We start from the raw sequence: 16578 nt of genomic DNA on the forward strand, positions 1-16578 counted from the left end.
GCTAGCGTAGCTTAACTAAAGCATAACACTGAAGATGTTAAGACGGTCCCTAGAAAGGTCCCGTAAGCACAAAAGCTTGGTCCTGACTTTACTGTCAACTTTGGCTAAACTTACACATGCAAGTCTCCGCCCCCCTGTGAGAATGCCCACAGTTTTCTGCCCGAAAACAAGGAGCTGGTATCAGGCACACTTTCCGCAGCCCATGACACCTTGCTTAGCCACACCCTCAAGGGAACTCAGCAGTGATAGACATTAAGCCATAAGTGTAAACTTGACTTAGTTAAAGCCAAGAGGGCCGGTAAAACTCGTGCCAGCCACCGCGGTTATACGAGAGGCTCAAGTTGACAGACATCGGCGTAAAGAGTGGTTAGGAAGTTTTTAAACTAAAGCCGAACGCCCTCAGAACTGTTATACGTACCCGAGAGCAAGAAGCCCCACTACGAAAGTGGCTTTATATCCCCGACCCCACGAAAGCTGCGAAACAAACTGGGATTAGATACCCCACTATGCCCAGCCCTAAACCTTGATAGCCCCCTACACCCACTATCCGCCCGGGTACTACGAGCACTAGCTTAAAACCCAAAGGACTTGGCGGTGCTTTAGATCCACCTAGAGGAGCCTGTTCTAGAACCGATAACCCCCGTTAAACCTCACCCCCTCTTGTTCTTCCCGTCTATATACCGCCGTCGTCAGCTTACCCTATGAAGGAACCACAGTAAGCAAAACTAGTACAACTCAAAACGCCAGGTCGAGGTGTAGCATATGAGGGGGGAAGAAATGGGCTACATTCCCTGCCACAGGGAATACGAACAATGTAATGAAATATACATTAGAAGGAGGATTTAGCAGTAAGCAGAAAATAGAGCGTTCCGCTGAAATTGGCCCTGAAGCGCGCACACACCGCCCGTCACTCTCCCCAAGCCAACAACATCCTATAAATAATACATTTTACCGGTAAAGGGGAGGCAAGTCGTAACATGGTAAGTGTACCGGAAGGTGTACTTGGAGAAATCAGAGTGTAGCTAAGCCAGAAAAGCATCTCCCTTACACTGAGAAGTCGCCCGTGCAAATCGAGCCACCCTGACGCCCAACAGCTAGCCCCTCCATCAACCCCAAATTAACCCTATCTATACCCCCAAATATACCACTCTTTCAACAACAAACCATTTTTCCACCTAAGTACGGGCGACGAAAAAGGACCTAGGAGCAATAGAGAAAGTACCGCAAGGGAACGCTGAAAGAGAAATGAAACAACCCAGTAAAGCACTAAAAAGCAGAGATCACTCCTCGTACCTTTTGCATCATGATTTAGCTAGAAAACCTCAAGCAAAAAGCATTATAGTTTGATACCCCGAAACTAAGCGAGCTACTCCAAGGCAGTCTAATTTATAGGACCCCCCCGTCTCTGTGGCAAAAGAGTGGGAAGAACTTCGAGTAGAGGTGACAAACCTACCGAGCCTAGTTATAGCTGGTTGCCTGAAAACTGAATAAAAGTTCAGCCCTTTAAATTCTCCATTCCCATTGGCCTAAGGCCTTCACACCGAGCAAAGAAGTTAAAGGAGTTAGTCAAAGGGGGTACAGCCCCTTTGAAACAAGATACAACTTTCCAAGGAGGGTAAAAATCACAACGAACTAAAAGGTTAAATGCCCTAGTGGGCCTAAAAGCAGCCACCTATCCAGAAAGCGTTAAAGCTCGAGCATCACCTAACCAGCCTTCTAATAAAGACAATACAATTTCACCCCCCTAAAACCTACCAGGCCGTTCCATAAAACTATGGAAGCGTTTATGCTAACATGAGTAATAAGAGGACCCCCCTCTCCCCGCACAAGTGTAACTCGGAACGAACCCTTCACCGACCATTAACGGCCCCAAAACAAAGAGGGCCCTAGGCAAAAAACAAACAACTAGAAAAACCCCTAGTTCCTCACCGTTAACCCCACACTGGTGTGCAAACCAGGAAAGACTAAAAGAAAAAGAAGGAACTCGGCAAACACAAGCCTCGCCTGTTTACCAAAAACATCGCCTCTTGAACCCCTAAGTATAAGAGGTCCCGCCTGCCCTGTGACTATAAGTTTAACGGCCGCGGTATTTTGACCGTGCAAAGGTAGCGCAATCACTTGTCTTTTAAATGAAGACCTGTATGAATGGCATAACGAGGGCTTAACTGTCTCCTTTCTCCAGTCAATGAAATTGATCTCCCCGTGCAGAAGCGGGGATATTAACATAAGACGAGAAGACCCTATGGAGCTTTAGACACCAGAACAGACCATGTTAAACACCCCTCAAATAAAGGACAAAACTCATTGGCCCCTGTTCTAATGTCTTTGGTTGGGGCGACCGCGGGGAAACAACAAACCCCCATGTGGACCGGGAGCACACTACCCCCACAACCCAGAGTCACGACTCCAAGTAACAGAACTTCTGACCAACAAGATCCGGCACATAACCGATCAACGGACCGAGTTACCCTAGGGATAACAGCGCAATCCTCTTCTAGAGCCCATATCGACAAGAGGGTTTACGACCTCGATGTTGGATCAGGACATCCTAATGGTGCAGCCGCTATTAAGGGTTCGTTTGTTCAACGATTAAAGTCCTACGTGATCTGAGTTCAGACCGGAGTAATCCAGGTCAGTTTCTATCTATGCCACGATCTTTTCTAGTACGAAAGGACCGAAAAGAAGGGGCCCCTGTTCTCAATATGCCTCCCCCTCATCTATTGAAATCAACTAAAATAGATAATAGGGCGTACCCCCTAGCCATAGAAAATGGCTTGTTAAAGTGGCAGAGCCCGGACATTGCAAAAGACCTAAGCCCTTTCCACGGAGGTTCAAGTCCTCCCTTTAACTATGCTCTCAACACTAGTTTCATCCATCCTTAACCCCTTAATTCTTATCGTGTTTGTCCTTCTAGCCGTTGCACTCCTCACGCTTGTCGAACGAAAAGTCCTCGGCTACATACAATTACGAAAGGGCCCAAACATTGTAGGCCCCTACGGCCTCCTCCAACCAATTGCAGACGGACTTAAACTCTTTATAAAAGAACCCGTTCGACCCTCCACCTCCTCCCCCATCCTCTTTCTCTTTACCCCTATACTAGCCCTCACCCTGGCCCTCACCCTTTGAACTCCAATGCCCCTTCCCTTCCCAATAGCAGATCTCAACCTTGGCATCCTCTTTATCCTTGCCCTCTCCAGTCTAGCAGTTTATTCTATCCTAGGCTCAGGATGGGCCTCCAATTCAAAATACGCCTTAATTGGGGCCCTTCGAGCCGTAGCACAAACTATTTCCTATGAAGTTAGCCTAGGACTAATCCTTCTTAATGCTATTATTTTTACTGGAGGCTTCACCCTACAAACATTTAGCACCGCCCAAGAAAGTGTCTGATTAATCCTCCCCGCCTGGCCCCTAGCCGCTATATGATACATTTCCACACTTGCAGAAACAAACCGGGCCCCTTTTGACCTCACAGAAGGTGAGTCCGAACTCGTCTCCGGCTTTAACGTAGAATACGCAGGAGGACCTTTTGCCCTTTTTTTCCTCGCTGAATACGCCAACATTCTCCTAATAAATACACTCTCTGCAACTTTATTCCTAGGCGCCTCTGTCTTTCACACCACCCCTGAAATTACAACAACAAATCTTATAATCAAAGCAGCTCTCCTATCCGTCCTCTTCCTATGAGTTCGTGCCTCCTACCCACGATTTCGTTATGACCAACTCATGCACCTAATTTGAAAAAACTTCCTACCACTAACCCTTGCCCTGGTAATTTGACACCTCTCCCTTCCAATTGCACTAACAGGCCTACCCCCACAACTATAGCCCGGAGCTGTACCTAAAATAAAGGACCACTTTGATAGAGTGAATCATGAGGGTTAAAGTCCCTCCAACTCCTTAGAAAGAAGGGACTTGAACCCTACCTGAAGAGATCAAAACTCTTAGTGCTTCCTCTACACCACTTCCTAGTAAAGTCAGCTAAATAAGCTTTTGGGCCCATACCCCAAACATGTTGGTTAAACTCCTTCCTTCACTAATGAATCCTTACATCTTAGCCATTCTTCTCTTTGGCTTAGGCCTTGGCACAACAATTACATTTGCTAGCACCCACTGACTTCTCGCCTGAATAGGCCTTGAAATAAATACACTAGCCATTATTCCCCTAATAGCCCAACATCACCACCCACGCGCAGTCGAAGCTACAACCAAATATTTTTTGACTCAAGCCACTGCTGCAGCTACCCTTCTATTTGCAAGTGTAACTAACGCCTGACTAACAGGCCAGTGAGAAATTCAACAAATTACGCACCCCCTCCCAAGTACCATAATTACTCTTGCACTTGCTCTCAAAATTGGTCTAGCCCCTCTTCATGCTTGACTCCCCGAAGTCCTACAAGGCCTAGACCTCACCACAGGCCTAATTCTTTCAACCTGACAAAAACTTGCCCCCTTCGCCCTAATTCTTCAACTCCAACCTTCAAGCTCAACACTCCTCATCATCTTAGGTCTTACATCCACACTTATTGGGGGCTGAGGCGGATTAAACCAAACACAACTCCGCAAGATTCTTGCATATTCATCAATCGCCCACTTAGGCTGAATAATTCTTGTCCTACAATTCTCCCCCTCTATCACCCTCCTCACCCTTCTAACCTATTTCATTATAACATTCTCAACATTTCTTGTATTTAAACTCAACGAAGCTACAAACATCAACACCCTTGCCACATCCTGAGCAAAAGCCCCCGCCCTGACAGCTCTCATACCCCTCATTCTACTTTCCCTAGGAGGCCTCCCCCCTCTTACAGGCTTCATGCCAAAATGACTAATCCTTCAAGAGCTAACCAAACAAGGGCTTGCTCCAACCGCAACCCTAGCTGCCCTTTCAGCCCTACTTAGCCTGTATTTTTACCTACGCCTCTCTTACGCAATAACCCTTACTATTTCCCCTAACAACCTCACAGGTTCAACCCCCTGACGCTTACCTTCCACTCAACTAACCTACCCCCTCGCCACTTCAACCGCAATAACAATTTGCCTCCTTCCTCTCACCCCTGCCATCTCCGCCTTATTAACCTCCTAAGGGGCTTAGGATAGCACCCAGACCAAGGGCCTTCAAAGCCCTAAGCGGGAGTGAAAATCTCCCAGCCCCTGCTAAAACTTGCAGGATACTAACCCACATCTTCTGTATGCAAAACAGACACTTTAATTAAGCTAAAGCCTTGCTAGACAGGAAGGCCTCGATCCTACAAACTCTTAGTTAACAGCTAAGCGCTTAAACCAACAAGCATCTGTCTAACCTTTCCCCCGCCCGCCTCTAAAAGGGCGGGGGAAAGCCCCGGCAGGGTTCTAACCTGCTGCTTCGGATTTGCAATCTGATATGTGTAACACCTCGAGGCTTGATAAGAAGAGGAATTAAACCTCTGTTCGTGGGGCTACAATCCACCGCTAAACACTCAGCCATCTTACCTGTGGCAATCACTCGTTGATTCTTCTCAACTAATCACAAAGATATCGGCACCCTCTATCTAGTATTTGGTGCTTGGGCCGGAATAGTAGGAACTGCACTTAGCCTCCTAATTCGGGCAGAACTAAGTCAGCCTGGCGCTCTCCTCGGAGATGACCAGATTTATAATGTAATTGTTACAGCACATGCTTTTGTAATAATTTTCTTTATAGTAATACCAATTATGATTGGAGGCTTTGGAAACTGACTAGTGCCTCTTATGATTGGTGCGCCCGACATAGCTTTCCCTCGAATAAATAATATAAGCTTCTGACTCCTCCCCCCTTCATTCCTTCTCCTCCTTGCCTCTTCCGGAGTCGAAGCAGGGGCTGGCACAGGATGAACTGTTTATCCCCCACTCTCAGGCAATCTCGCCCACGCAGGGCCTTCTGTCGATTTAACCATCTTCTCCCTCCATTTGGCCGGGGTATCATCTATTCTTGGCGCAATTAATTTTATTACAACAATTATTAACATAAAACCCCCTGCCATCTCTCAGTACCAAACACCTTTGTTTGTGTGGTCCGTCCTAATTACCGCAGTATTGCTTTTACTATCCCTACCCGTGCTTGCTGCCGGCATCACAATACTTCTCACAGACCGAAACCTTAATACAACCTTCTTTGACCCTGCTGGAGGAGGGGACCCTATCCTTTATCAACATTTGTTCTGATTCTTTGGCCATCCTGAAGTCTATATCCTTATCCTTCCTGGCTTTGGTATAATCTCCCACATTGTTGCGTACTACGCGGGTAAAAAAGAACCCTTCGGATATATGGGAATGGTCTGAGCCATAATGGCCATTGGCCTCCTAGGGTTTATTGTCTGAGCACACCACATGTTTACTGTAGGAATGGACGTAGACACACGAGCTTACTTTACTTCCGCCACAATAATTATTGCTATCCCAACCGGGGTCAAAGTTTTCAGCTGACTGGCCACTCTGCACGGCGGCTCAATTAAGTGAGAAACTCCACTCTTATGAGCACTCGGCTTCATTTTCCTCTTTACTGTCGGGGGACTAACCGGAATTGTCCTGGCCAACTCTTCTCTAGATATTATGCTTCACGACACATATTACGTCGTTGCCCACTTCCACTATGTTCTCTCGATAGGGGCCGTATTTGCCATCGTTGCCGGCTTCGTCCACTGATTCCCCTTATTCTCAGGGTACACGCTCCACGACACCTGAACCAAAATCCACTTCGGGGTAATGTTTGTTGGTGTTAATATAACTTTCTTCCCACAACATTTCCTGGGACTGGCAGGAATACCTCGCCGATACTCCGACTATCCCGACGCCTACACCCTTTGAAATACAATTTCTTCCATCGGCTCTATAATTTCCCTAATCGCAGTAATCATATTTTTATTTATTATTTGAGAAGCATTCGCCGCTAAACGAGAAGTTGCATCAGTGGAACTCACAGCAACAAACGTAGAATGACTTCACGGTTGCCCTCCTCCTTACCACACCTTCGAAGAACCTGCCTTCGTCCAAGTTCAAACTTGATCAAACTATGAAAAATCTGCTTCCGCCCCCTCAAACCCCTAGTAACGAGAAAGGGAGGAATTGAACCCCCATAAACTGGTTTCAAGCCAGCCACATAACCACTCTGTCACTTTCTTCATAAGACACTAGTAAAACTGACCATTACATTGCCTTGTCAAGGCAAAATTGCGGGTTTAAGCCCCGCGTGTCTTACAATGGCACATCCCTCCCAACTAGGTTTTCAAGATGCAGCTTCACCTGTGATAGAAGAACTTCTTCACTTCCACGACCATGCCTTAATAATTGTTTTTCTAATTAGCACATTCGTGCTTTATATTATTGTGGCTATAGTAACAACCAAGCTAACTAATAAATTTATCCTAGACTCCCAAGAAATCGAAATCATTTGAACCCTGCTCCCAGCTATTATTCTGATTCTCATTGCCCTCCCCTCCCTACGCATTCTTTATCTTATAGATGAAATTAACGACCCTCATCTTACAATTAAAGCAATAGGTCACCAGTGATACTGAAGTTACGAGTACACTGACTATGAAGACCTCGGCTTTGACTCATACATAATCCCCACACAAGACTTAGCCCCGGGCCAATTCCGTCTTCTAGAAGCAGACCATCGAATAGTAGTACCAGTTGAATCCCCCATCCGGATCCTAATTTCTGCCGAAGATGTGCTTCACTCCTGAGCCGTCCCAAGTCTGGGGGTAAAAATAGACGCCGTCCCAGGACGCTTAAACCAAACAGCATTTATTGCCTCCCACCCCGGGATCTTTTATGGCCAATGCTCTGAAATTTGCGGCGCAAACCACAGCTTTATGCCTATTGTGGTAGAAGCAGTACCACTAGAACACTTTGAAAACTGATCCTCCTTAATACTTGAAGACACTTCGCTAAGAAGCTAAATAGGGAATAGCGTTAGCCTTTTAAGCTAAAGACTGGTGACCCCCGCCCACCCCTAGCGAAATGCCACAACTTAACCCCGCACCTTGATTCGCTATTCTAGTCTTCTCCTGATTAGTTTTCCTAACAGTAATTCCCCCAAAAGTTCTAGCACACACCTTCCCAAACGACCCAACACTCCAAAGCACAGAGAAACCCAAAACAGAACCCTGAAGTTGACCATGATACTAAGCTTTTTTGACCAATTTATGAGCCCCACATACCTGGGAATCCCCCTCATTGCCCTTGCCCTCAGTTTACCCTGAATCCTCTACCCCAAGCCTACCCCCCGCTGACTAAACAACCGCCTCATTACGCTCCAAGGATGGTTTATTAACCGCTTTACCCAACAAATTTTTCAACCTCTAAGTTTAGGGGGCCATAAATGAGCAGCCCTTCTCGCCTCCCTTATACTTTTCCTCATTACCTTAAACATACTTGGTCTCCTACCCTACACCTTTACCCCTACAACACAACTCTCCCTCAACATGGCCTTCGCCGTTCCCCTCTGACTTGCAACAGTCATTATTGGCATGCGAAATCAGCCCACCCATGCCCTAGGCCACCTGTTACCAGAAGGTACCCCCACCCTCTTAATCCCTGTCCTAATTATCATCGAAACAATTAGCCTATTTATTCGCCCCCTCGCACTTGGCGTACGATTAACCGCAAACCTTACAGCCGGTCACCTTTTAATTCAACTCATTGCCACCGCCGCCTTCGTCCTCCTCCCCTTAATACCCACAGTAGCCATTCTGACCGCAGTACTACTATTCCTCCTGACCCTTCTAGAAGTTGCAGTGGCCATAATTCAAGCCTATGTCTTTGTCCTTCTCTTAAGCCTCTACCTACAAGAAAACGTCTAATGGCCCATCAAGTACACGCATATCACATAGTTGACCCCAGCCCATGACCCCTAACAGGCGCAGTAGGCGCCCTTCTACTAACCTCCGGTTTAGCAATCTGAATGCACTTCCATAATATAACCTTATTAACACTAGGTCTCATCCTTCTTCTTCTAACTATATATCAATGATGACGGGATATTGTCCGAGAAGGAACATTCCAAGGGCACCACACCCCTCCTGTCCAAAAAGGCCTCCGATACGGAATAATCCTCTTTATTACCTCAGAAGTATTCTTCTTCCTAGGTTTCTTCTGAGCCTTTTATCACGCCAGCCTCGCCCCAACCCCAGAACTAGGAGGCTGCTGACCCCCTACAGGAATTACCCCTCTAGACCCCTTCGAAGTCCCCCTGCTCAATACAGCCGTCCTACTAGCCTCAGGAGTCACAGTCACCTGGGCACACCACAGCATCATAGAAGGACATCGAAAAGAAGCAATCCAATCCCTCACTTTAACTATCCTTCTAGGCTTCTACTTTACCTTCCTTCAAGCAATAGAATACTACGAAGCCCCCTTCACTATTGCAGACGGAGTTTATGGTTCCACCTTCTTCGTAGCAACCGGCTTCCACGGACTCCACGTAATCATTGGCTCCACCTTCCTAGCCATCTGTCTTCTACGACAAGTCCTATACCATTTCACCTCCGAACACCACTTTGGTTTCGAAGCAGCCGCCTGATACTGACACTTTGTAGACGTTGTTTGACTATTCCTTTACATCTCAATTTACTGATGAGGCTCATATCTTTCTAGTATTAAAGCTAGTACCTGTGACTTCCAATCACCTAGTCTTGGTTAAACCCCAAGGAAAGATAATGAATTTAATCACAACAATGCTCATTATTTCTATTACCCTCTCCACTATCCTCGCTATTGTTTCTTTTTGACTTCCCCAAATAACACCTGACCATGAAAAACTTTCTCCCTACGAATGTGGCTTTGATCCCCTAGGTTCCGCTCGTCTACCCTTCTCTCTCCGCTTCTTCCTGGTTGCAATCCTTTTCCTCCTATTCGATTTGGAAATTGCACTGCTCCTTCCCCTTCCTTGAGGGGATCAACTTTCTTCCCCCCTCATAACATTCACCTGAGCCTTCGCTGTTCTTATATTACTAACCCTCGGCCTAATTTATGAATGAGCTCAAGGCGGTTTAGAATGAGCTGAATAGGCTGTTAGTTTAAGAAAAACCCTTGATTTCGGCTCAAGAGCTTGTGGTTAAAGTCCATAACCGTCTAATGACCCCCACACATTTCGCCTTTTCCTCTACCTTTCTTCTAGGCCTAGCAGGCCTGGCATTCCACCGAACCCACCTTCTTTCCGCTCTTTTATGTTTAGAAGGTATAATACTCTCCCTCTTTATTGCTCTCTCCATGTGAACCCTTCAACTTAACTCCGCCAACTTCTCAGCCTCTCCTATACTTCTCCTGGCTTTCTCAGCCTGTGAAGCAAGCGCCGGCCTCGCACTACTTGTTGCCACTGCCCGCACTCACGGAACAGACCGACTCCAAAACCTAAATCTTCTGCAATGCTAAAAATTCTCCTCCCCACCATCATGCTTGTCCCCACTATTTGAGCCGTCCCGGCCAAACACCTCTGATCCACCGCCCTTTCCTACAGTCTAATCATCTCCTTAACTAGCCTAACCTGACTAAAATCATCCGCTGAGTCAGGCTGGTCTTTTCTCAGCCCTTACATAGCAACAGACCCCCTCTCCACCCCCCTTCTTGCATTAACCTGTTGGCTTCTCCCCCTGATAATTCTTGCAAGCCAAAACCACACAACGTCCGAACCTTCCTCCCGCCAACGGACCTACATTACCCTCCTTACATCCTTACAAATCTTCCTTATTATAGCCTTCGGCGCAACCGAAATGATCATATTTTATATTATGTTTGAAGCTACCCTTATTCCAACCCTTGTAATCATTACTCGTTGAGGTAATCAAACAGAACGACTAAATGCGGGCACTTATTTTTTATTCTATACACTAGCAGGCTCACTCCCTCTGCTTGTCGCTCTCCTACTGCTCCAAAACAGCACTGGCACCCTATCCCTTCTAACACTACAATATGCCCCCTCCCTACAACTCTCCTCTTTCGCCGATAAACTATGATGAGCCGGCTGCTTGCTCGCCTTCCTAGTAAAAATACCCCTCTATGGGGCCCACCTCTGACTTCCCAAAGCACACGTTGAAGCCCCAATCGCTGGTTCCATAGTACTAGCCGCAGTCTTACTAAAACTAGGAGGCTATGGAATAATACGTATAATAATTATACTAGAACCGCTCACCAAAGAACTCAGCTATCCCTTCATTATCTTCGCCCTCTGAGGGGTGATTATAACTGGCTCAATCTGCCTCCGCCAAACAGACTTAAAGTCCCTAATTGCTTATTCCTCAGTAAGTCATATGGGACTCGTAGCAGCAGGCATTCTAATCCAAACCCCCTGAGGTTTCACAGGCGCCCTTATTCTAATAATCGCACACGGTTTAACTTCCTCCGCCCTCTTTTGCCTAGCTAACACAAACTACGAACGAACTCACAGCCGAACCATAATATTAGCCCGAGGACTTCAAATGGTTTTACCTCTAATAACCGCATGATGATTCATCGCCAGCCTTGCAAACCTTGCCCTCCCCCCTCTGCCAAATCTAATAGGAGAACTCATAATCATTACCTCCCTGTTCCACTGATCCTGATGAACAATTGCACTCACGGGAGCTGGAACCTTAATCACTGCAGGCTACTCCCTGTATATATTTCTTATGACACAACGGGGGCCCCTACCAGCACATATTATGTCCCTCGACCCAACACATTCCCGAGAACATCTTCTCCTAGCCCTTCATCTCCTACCCCTGATTCTTCTAATCACCAAGCCCGAATTAATCTGAGGGTGGACCGCCTGTAGATATAGTTTAACAAAAACATTAGATTGTGATTCTAAAGACAGAGGTTAAAACCCCCTTATTCACCGAGAGAGGTTGACAACAACAAAGACTGCTAACTTTTGCCTCTTAGGTTAGACTCCTAAGCTCACTCGCCCCGCTTCTAAAGGATAACAGCTCATCCGTTGGTCTTAGGAACCAAAAACTCTTGGTGCAAATCCAAGTAGCAGCTATGCACCTCACCTCCACCATAATAACCACTAGTCTAATTCTTATTTTTTTATTACTTATATCCCCCATCCTTTCCTCCTTTTCCCCCACCCCCCTCCCCCCCAACTGAGCACTAACCCAAGTTAAAACAGCAGTAAAATGAGCCTTCTTTACTAGCATCCTCCCTCTCTGCCTCTTCCTTAACGAAGGCACAGAAACAATTATTACCAGCTGAACTTGAATAAACACCCACACATTTGATATTAATGTTAGTCTTAAATTTGATATCTACTCAATTATCTTCACCCCTGTCGCCCTCTATGTCACCTGGTCAATTCTAGAATTTGCCTCCTGATATATACATGCCGACCCGAACATAAATCGGTTTTTTAAATACCTCCTAATCTTCCTTATTGCCATGATCATTCTTGTTACCGCAAACAATATATTTCAACTATTCATCGGTTGAGAAGGTGTCGGAATCATATCTTTTCTCCTCATCGGCTGATGATACGGCCGTGCAGACGCAAACACCGCTGCCCTCCAGGCAGTAGTCTATAACCGAGTGGGAGACATCGGCCTAATTTTTGCTATAGCCTGAATTGCAACCTCCCTTAACTCCTGAGAAATACAACAAATATTTACTTTATCCAAAGACTTTGATCTAACTTACCCCCTCATTGGCCTCATCATTGCTGCCACTGGTAAATCCGCCCAGTTTGGCCTCCACCCCTGGCTTCCTTCTGCCATAGAAGGTCCTACGCCGGTCTCTGCCCTACTGCACTCAAGCACCATGGTCGTAGCAGGCATCTTCCTCCTCATCCGCATAAGCCCAATGCTAGAAAACAATCAAACCGCCTTAACCATTTGCCTTTGCTTAGGGGCCCTCACCACCCTCTTTACCGCAACCTGCGCCCTCACCCAAAATGATATCAAAAAAATCGTTGCTTTCTCAACCTCAAGCCAACTGGGTTTAATAATAGTAACAATTGGACTTAACCAACCCCAACTTGCCTTCCTTCACATCTGCACTCACGCATTCTTTAAAGCCATACTTTTCCTCTGCTCAGGGTCTATTATTCATAGCCTAAACGACGAGCAGGACATCCGGAAAATAGGAGGTATACATCACCTGACTCCTTTCACATCTTCCTGCTTAACCATCGGAAGCCTAGCTCTCACAGGAACCCCTTTCTTAGCAGGCTTCTTTTCAAAAGATGCTATTATTGAAGCCTTAAACACATCTTACCTAAACGCCTGAGCCCTATCCCTCACCCTCCTAGCCACTTCCTTCACCGCTATCTACAGCCTCCGGGTAATTTTCTTCGTCTCAATAGGCCACCCCCGCTTCAACCCCCTTTCCCCAATTAACGAAAACAATTCAACAGTTATTAACCCCATCAAACGCCTAGCCTGAGGAAGTATTATCGCCGGTCTCCTAATTACCTCCAACATCACCCCCCTAAAAACACCAGTTATATCCATACCATTCCTTCTCAAAGTTGCCGCCCTAATAGTGACTATTATCGGCCTTCTCACCGCACTAGAACTCGCCTCACTAACCAATAAGCAATACAAACCAACACCAAACCTTTCTCCCCACCATTTTTCTAATATGCTAGGTTTTTTCCCAATAGTTATTCATCGCCTCATCCCCAAACTAAACCTGATTTTAGGACAAACCATCGCCTCCCAAACAGTCGACCAAACGTGATTAGAAAAAATGGGCCCAAAAGCAACTGCTACCCTTAACCTCCCTCTAATTACCACAACTAACAACATTCAGCAGGGCATAATCAAAACCTATCTTTCCCTCTTCTTCTTCACCTTCGGTTTAGCTCTTCTACTATTACTTTATTAGACAGCTCGAAGGGCCCCCCGACTTAAACCCCGCGTTAACTCCAACACCACAAACAACGTTAACAACAACACTCAAGCCCCTATCACCAAAACACCCCCGCCCATCGAGTACATCAAAGCCACCCCTCCAACATCCCCCCGAAAAACCGAAAACTCAACAAATTCATCAGCAGACACTCAAGCCCCCTCGTATCATCCCCCTCAAAATAACACCGCCGCCATGCCCACCCCTAATAAATAAGCCACTATTACCCCTAATACGGGCCAACTCCCTCAACCCTCAGGATAAGGCTCAGCAGCCAATGCTGCCGAATATGCAAACACTACTAATATTCCCCCCAAATAAATCAAAAATAAAATTAAAGATAAAAAAGACCCCCCATGCCCCACCAACACTCCACACCCTATACCTGCCACCGCAACCAGCCCTAACGCCGCAAAATACGGCGAAGGGTTAGAAGCAACCGCCGCAAGACCTATTACCAGCCCTAGTAGAAATATAAACATAATATAAACCATAGTTTCTGCCAGGACTTTAACCAGGACTAATGACTTGAAAAACCACCGTTGTTATTCAACTACAAAAACAATAATGGCCAACCTCCGAAAAACCCATCCCCTCCTAAAAATTGCAAACGACGCACTAGTTGATCTCCCAGCCCCTTCAAACATTTCTGTTTGATGAAACTTTGGATCTCTACTAGGGCTCTGTCTAGCTGCCCAAATCCTGACAGGCCTTTTCCTAGCCATACACTACACCTCCGATATCGCCACCGCCTTCTCCTCCATTGCCCACATCTGCCGTGATGTTAACTACGGCTGACTCATTCGAAACATGCACGCTAACGGCGCATCCTTTTTCTTCATTTGTATTTATCTTCACATCGGCCGAGGCCTGTACTACGGCTCCTACCTCTATAAAGAAACCTGAAACATTGGAGTAATTCTACTCCTTTTAACTATGATAACAGCTTTCGTGGGCTATGTCCTCCCGTGAGGCCAAATATCGTTCTGAGGCGCCACTGTCATCACAAACCTTCTCTCCGCAGTCCCTTATATTGGCAACTCTTTAGTCCAATGGATCTGAGGGGGGTTTTCCGTAGACAACGCCACCTTAACCCGCTTCTTCGCCTTCCATTTCCTCTTTCCCTTCATTATTGCAGCTGCAACAATAGTACACCTTATTTTCCTCCACGAAACCGGATCCAACAACCCCACAGGCCTAAACTCAGACGCCGACAAAATCTCTTTCCACCCTTACTTCTCCTACAAAGACTTATTAGGCTTCGCAGTCCTTCTAATCGCCCTCATTTCTCTCGCCCTCTTCTCCCCCAACCTGCTTGGAGATCCCGACAATTTCACCCCTGCAAACCCCCTAGTCACCCCACCTCATATTAAACCCGAATGATACTTCCTATTTGCCTATGCCATCCTCCGCTCAATCCCTAACAAACTTGGCGGGGTTCTCGCCCTCCTGTTCTCAATCCTTGTCTTGATAGTAGTTCCTATCCTCCACACCTCCAAACAACGAGGCTTAACATTTCGCCCTATTACACAATTCCTCTTCTGACTTTTAGTTGCAGACGTCGCCATCCTCACCTGAATTGGAGGCATACCCGTTGAACACCCCTTCGTCATTATTGGGCAAATTGCATCTTTCCTCTACTTCTTCCTCTTTCTCGTCCTCGCCCCCCTCGCCGGCTGACTAGAAAACAAAATCCTTGAATGATCCTGCACTAGTAGCTCAGCGCCAGAGCGCCGGTCTTGTAAACCGGACGTCGAAGGTTAAAGTCCTTCCTACTGCTTCAAACAAAGGGGATTTTAACCCCCGCCCCTAACTCCCAAAGCTAGGATCCTAATTTAGACTATTGTTTGCCGGGCTCTGCCTTTCATGTAAACGCAATGCATATATGTATTATCACCATTATTTTATATCAAACATATCCTATATATTAATACATATCATCTATAAAAACATAGACAAATATACCACATATTTGTTTAAACCATTTTAACTAAGGGGTACATAAACCATAGTTGAATATTTTCCAATAAATATTAATAACCACTGAACGATAGTTTAAGACCGATCACAACTCTCACTAGTTAAGTTATACCAAGTACCCACCATCCTATTCATTACCCATATTTAATGTAGTAAGAGCCCACCATCAGTTGATTCCTTAATGTTAACGGTTCTTGAAGGTCAAGGACAAGTATTCGTGGGGGTTTCACTAGGTGAATTATTCCTGGCATCTGGTTCCTATTTCAGGTCCTATAATTGTTATAATTCCCCATACTTTCATCGACGCTTGCATAAGTTAATGGTGGTAATACATACTCCTCGTTACCCACCATGCCGGGCGTTCTTTCCAGAGTGTGGGGGGTTCTCTTTTTTTTTTTCCTTTCATTTGACATCTCAGAGTGCACACAGAAATGACAGACAAGGTTGAACATTTTCCTTGCATAATGGAAATAGTATGAATGGTGATAAGATATTAATAGAAGAATTGCATAACTGATATCAAGAGCATAAAGTTTAATCAGATATTTAATTTTCCCCAAACTTTCCTATTATCACCCCCGGTTTTTGCGCGTAAACCCCCCCTACCCCCCCAAACTCCTAAGATCTCTAAGACTCCTGTAAACCCCCCGGAAACAGGAAAAGCTCTAGAAGTGTTTTTCGCACTCGTAATGTACAGACATGATTGTTATTCATAAATTGTTTGATGTGTATATTATACTATTGCAATATTGCACAT

General features: G+C 45.9%; 13 protein-coding genes and 24 non-coding genes across 37 annotated transcripts, besides 1 other annotated feature; 28 read left to right on the plus strand and 9 right to left on the minus strand. All coding sequences in view use genetic code 2, as the record gives it.

Moving 5' to 3' along the window:
• Nucleotides 1-69, plus strand: C339_mgt01. The gene has a single exon. It is a non-coding gene; the product is annotated as a tRNA-Phe (tRNA).
• C339_mgr02 lies at nucleotides 70-1012 on the plus strand. Its single transcript has one exon. It is a non-coding gene; the product is annotated as a 12S ribosomal RNA (ribosomal RNA).
• Nucleotides 1013-1084, plus strand: C339_mgt02. The gene has a single exon. It is a non-coding gene; the product is annotated as a tRNA-Val (tRNA).
• Nucleotides 1085-2776, plus strand: C339_mgr01. The gene has a single exon. It is a non-coding gene; the product is annotated as a 16S ribosomal RNA (ribosomal RNA).
• Nucleotides 2777-2850, plus strand: C339_mgt03. Its single transcript has one exon. It is a non-coding gene; the product is annotated as a tRNA-Leu (tRNA).
• On the plus strand, nucleotides 2851-3825 carry ND1 (NADH dehydrogenase subunit 1). The gene has a single exon. It carries the CDS (start codon nucleotides 2851-2853, stop codon nucleotides 3823-3825), a length of 975 nt encoding a protein of 324 aa, YP_006666207.1.
• Nucleotides 3826-3828: 3 nt separating this feature from the next.
• C339_mgt04 lies at nucleotides 3829-3898 on the plus strand. The gene has a single exon. It is a non-coding gene; the product is annotated as a tRNA-Ile (tRNA).
• On the minus strand, nucleotides 3898-3968 carry C339_mgt05. Its single transcript has one exon. It is a non-coding gene; the product is annotated as a tRNA-Gln (tRNA).
• On the plus strand, nucleotides 3968-4036 carry C339_mgt06. Its single transcript has one exon. It is a non-coding gene; the product is annotated as a tRNA-Met (tRNA).
• On the plus strand, nucleotides 4037-5082 carry ND2 (NADH dehydrogenase subunit 2). Its single transcript has one exon. A coding segment is annotated over exon 1 (1046 nt).
• On the plus strand, nucleotides 5083-5154 carry C339_mgt07. The gene has a single exon. It is a non-coding gene; the product is annotated as a tRNA-Trp (tRNA).
• Nucleotide 5155: 1 nt separating this feature from the next.
• On the minus strand, nucleotides 5156-5224 carry C339_mgt08. The gene has a single exon. It is a non-coding gene; the product is annotated as a tRNA-Ala (tRNA).
• A 1-nt stretch (nucleotide 5225) lies between these two features.
• On the minus strand, nucleotides 5226-5298 carry C339_mgt09. Its single transcript has one exon. It is a non-coding gene; the product is annotated as a tRNA-Asn (tRNA).
• A 35-nt stretch (nucleotides 5299-5333) lies between these two features.
• Nucleotides 5334-5400, minus strand: C339_mgt10. The gene has a single exon. It is a non-coding gene; the product is annotated as a tRNA-Cys (tRNA).
• Nucleotides 5401-5470, minus strand: C339_mgt11. The gene has a single exon. It is a non-coding gene; the product is annotated as a tRNA-Tyr (tRNA).
• A 1-nt stretch (nucleotide 5471) lies between these two features.
• Nucleotides 5472-7064, plus strand: COX1 (cytochrome c oxidase subunit I). The gene has a single exon: nucleotides 5472-7061. It carries the CDS (start codon nucleotides 5472-5474, stop codon nucleotides 7059-7061), a length of 1590 nt encoding a protein of 529 aa, YP_006666209.1.
• C339_mgt12 lies at nucleotides 7065-7135 on the minus strand. Its single transcript has one exon. It is a non-coding gene; the product is annotated as a tRNA-Ser (tRNA).
• Nucleotides 7136-7138: 3 nt separating this feature from the next.
• On the plus strand, nucleotides 7139-7211 carry C339_mgt13. Its single transcript has one exon. It is a non-coding gene; the product is annotated as a tRNA-Asp (tRNA).
• A 2-nt stretch (nucleotides 7212-7213) lies between these two features.
• COX2 (cytochrome c oxidase subunit II) lies at nucleotides 7214-7904 on the plus strand. The gene has a single exon. A coding segment is annotated over exon 1 (691 nt).
• Nucleotides 7905-7978, plus strand: C339_mgt14. The gene has a single exon. It is a non-coding gene; the product is annotated as a tRNA-Lys (tRNA).
• Nucleotide 7979: 1 nt separating this feature from the next.
• ATP8 (ATP synthase F0 subunit 8) lies at nucleotides 7980-8147 on the plus strand. The gene has a single exon. The coding sequence runs from the start codon at nucleotides 7980-7982 to the stop codon at nucleotides 8145-8147; it is 168 nt and encodes a 55-aa protein (YP_006666211.1).
• ATP6 (ATP synthase F0 subunit 6) lies at nucleotides 8138-8820 on the plus strand. Its single transcript has one exon. A coding segment is annotated over exon 1 (683 nt).
• On the plus strand, nucleotides 8821-9604 carry COX3 (cytochrome c oxidase subunit III). The gene has a single exon. A coding segment is annotated over exon 1 (784 nt).
• Nucleotides 9605-9676, plus strand: C339_mgt15. Its single transcript has one exon. It is a non-coding gene; the product is annotated as a tRNA-Gly (tRNA).
• On the plus strand, nucleotides 9677-10025 carry ND3 (NADH dehydrogenase subunit 3). The gene has a single exon. A coding segment is annotated over exon 1 (349 nt).
• On the plus strand, nucleotides 10026-10094 carry C339_mgt16. The gene has a single exon. It is a non-coding gene; the product is annotated as a tRNA-Arg (tRNA).
• Nucleotides 10095-10391, plus strand: ND4L (NADH dehydrogenase subunit 4L). Its single transcript has one exon. It carries the CDS (start codon nucleotides 10095-10097, stop codon nucleotides 10389-10391), a length of 297 nt encoding a protein of 98 aa, YP_006666215.1.
• ND4 (NADH dehydrogenase subunit 4) lies at nucleotides 10385-11765 on the plus strand. The gene has a single exon. A coding segment is annotated over exon 1 (1381 nt).
• On the plus strand, nucleotides 11766-11834 carry C339_mgt17. Its single transcript has one exon. It is a non-coding gene; the product is annotated as a tRNA-His (tRNA).
• On the plus strand, nucleotides 11835-11901 carry C339_mgt18. The gene has a single exon. It is a non-coding gene; the product is annotated as a tRNA-Ser (tRNA).
• A 4-nt stretch (nucleotides 11902-11905) lies between these two features.
• C339_mgt19 lies at nucleotides 11906-11978 on the plus strand. The gene has a single exon. It is a non-coding gene; the product is annotated as a tRNA-Leu (tRNA).
• On the plus strand, nucleotides 11979-13817 carry ND5 (NADH dehydrogenase subunit 5). The gene has a single exon. The coding sequence runs from the start codon at nucleotides 11979-11981 to the stop codon at nucleotides 13815-13817; it is 1839 nt and encodes a 612-aa protein (YP_006666217.1).
• Nucleotides 13814-14335, minus strand: ND6 (NADH dehydrogenase subunit 6). The gene has a single exon. The coding sequence runs from the start codon at nucleotides 14333-14335 to the stop codon at nucleotides 13814-13816; it is 522 nt and encodes a 173-aa protein (YP_006666218.1).
• On the minus strand, nucleotides 14336-14404 carry C339_mgt20. The gene has a single exon. It is a non-coding gene; the product is annotated as a tRNA-Glu (tRNA).
• A 4-nt stretch (nucleotides 14405-14408) lies between these two features.
• On the plus strand, nucleotides 14409-15549 carry CYTB (cytochrome b). The gene has a single exon. A coding segment is annotated over exon 1 (1141 nt).
• C339_mgt21 lies at nucleotides 15550-15621 on the plus strand. Its single transcript has one exon. It is a non-coding gene; the product is annotated as a tRNA-Thr (tRNA).
• Nucleotides 15622-15691, minus strand: C339_mgt22. The gene has a single exon. It is a non-coding gene; the product is annotated as a tRNA-Pro (tRNA).
• Nucleotides 15692-16578: a D loop (control region).

This window comes from Astatotilapia calliptera, mitochondrion, assembly GCF_900246225.1.
Source record: "Astatotilapia calliptera mitochondrion, complete genome".
NCBI classification, from domain to species: Eukaryota; Metazoa; Chordata; class Actinopteri; order Cichliformes; family Cichlidae; genus Astatotilapia; species Astatotilapia calliptera.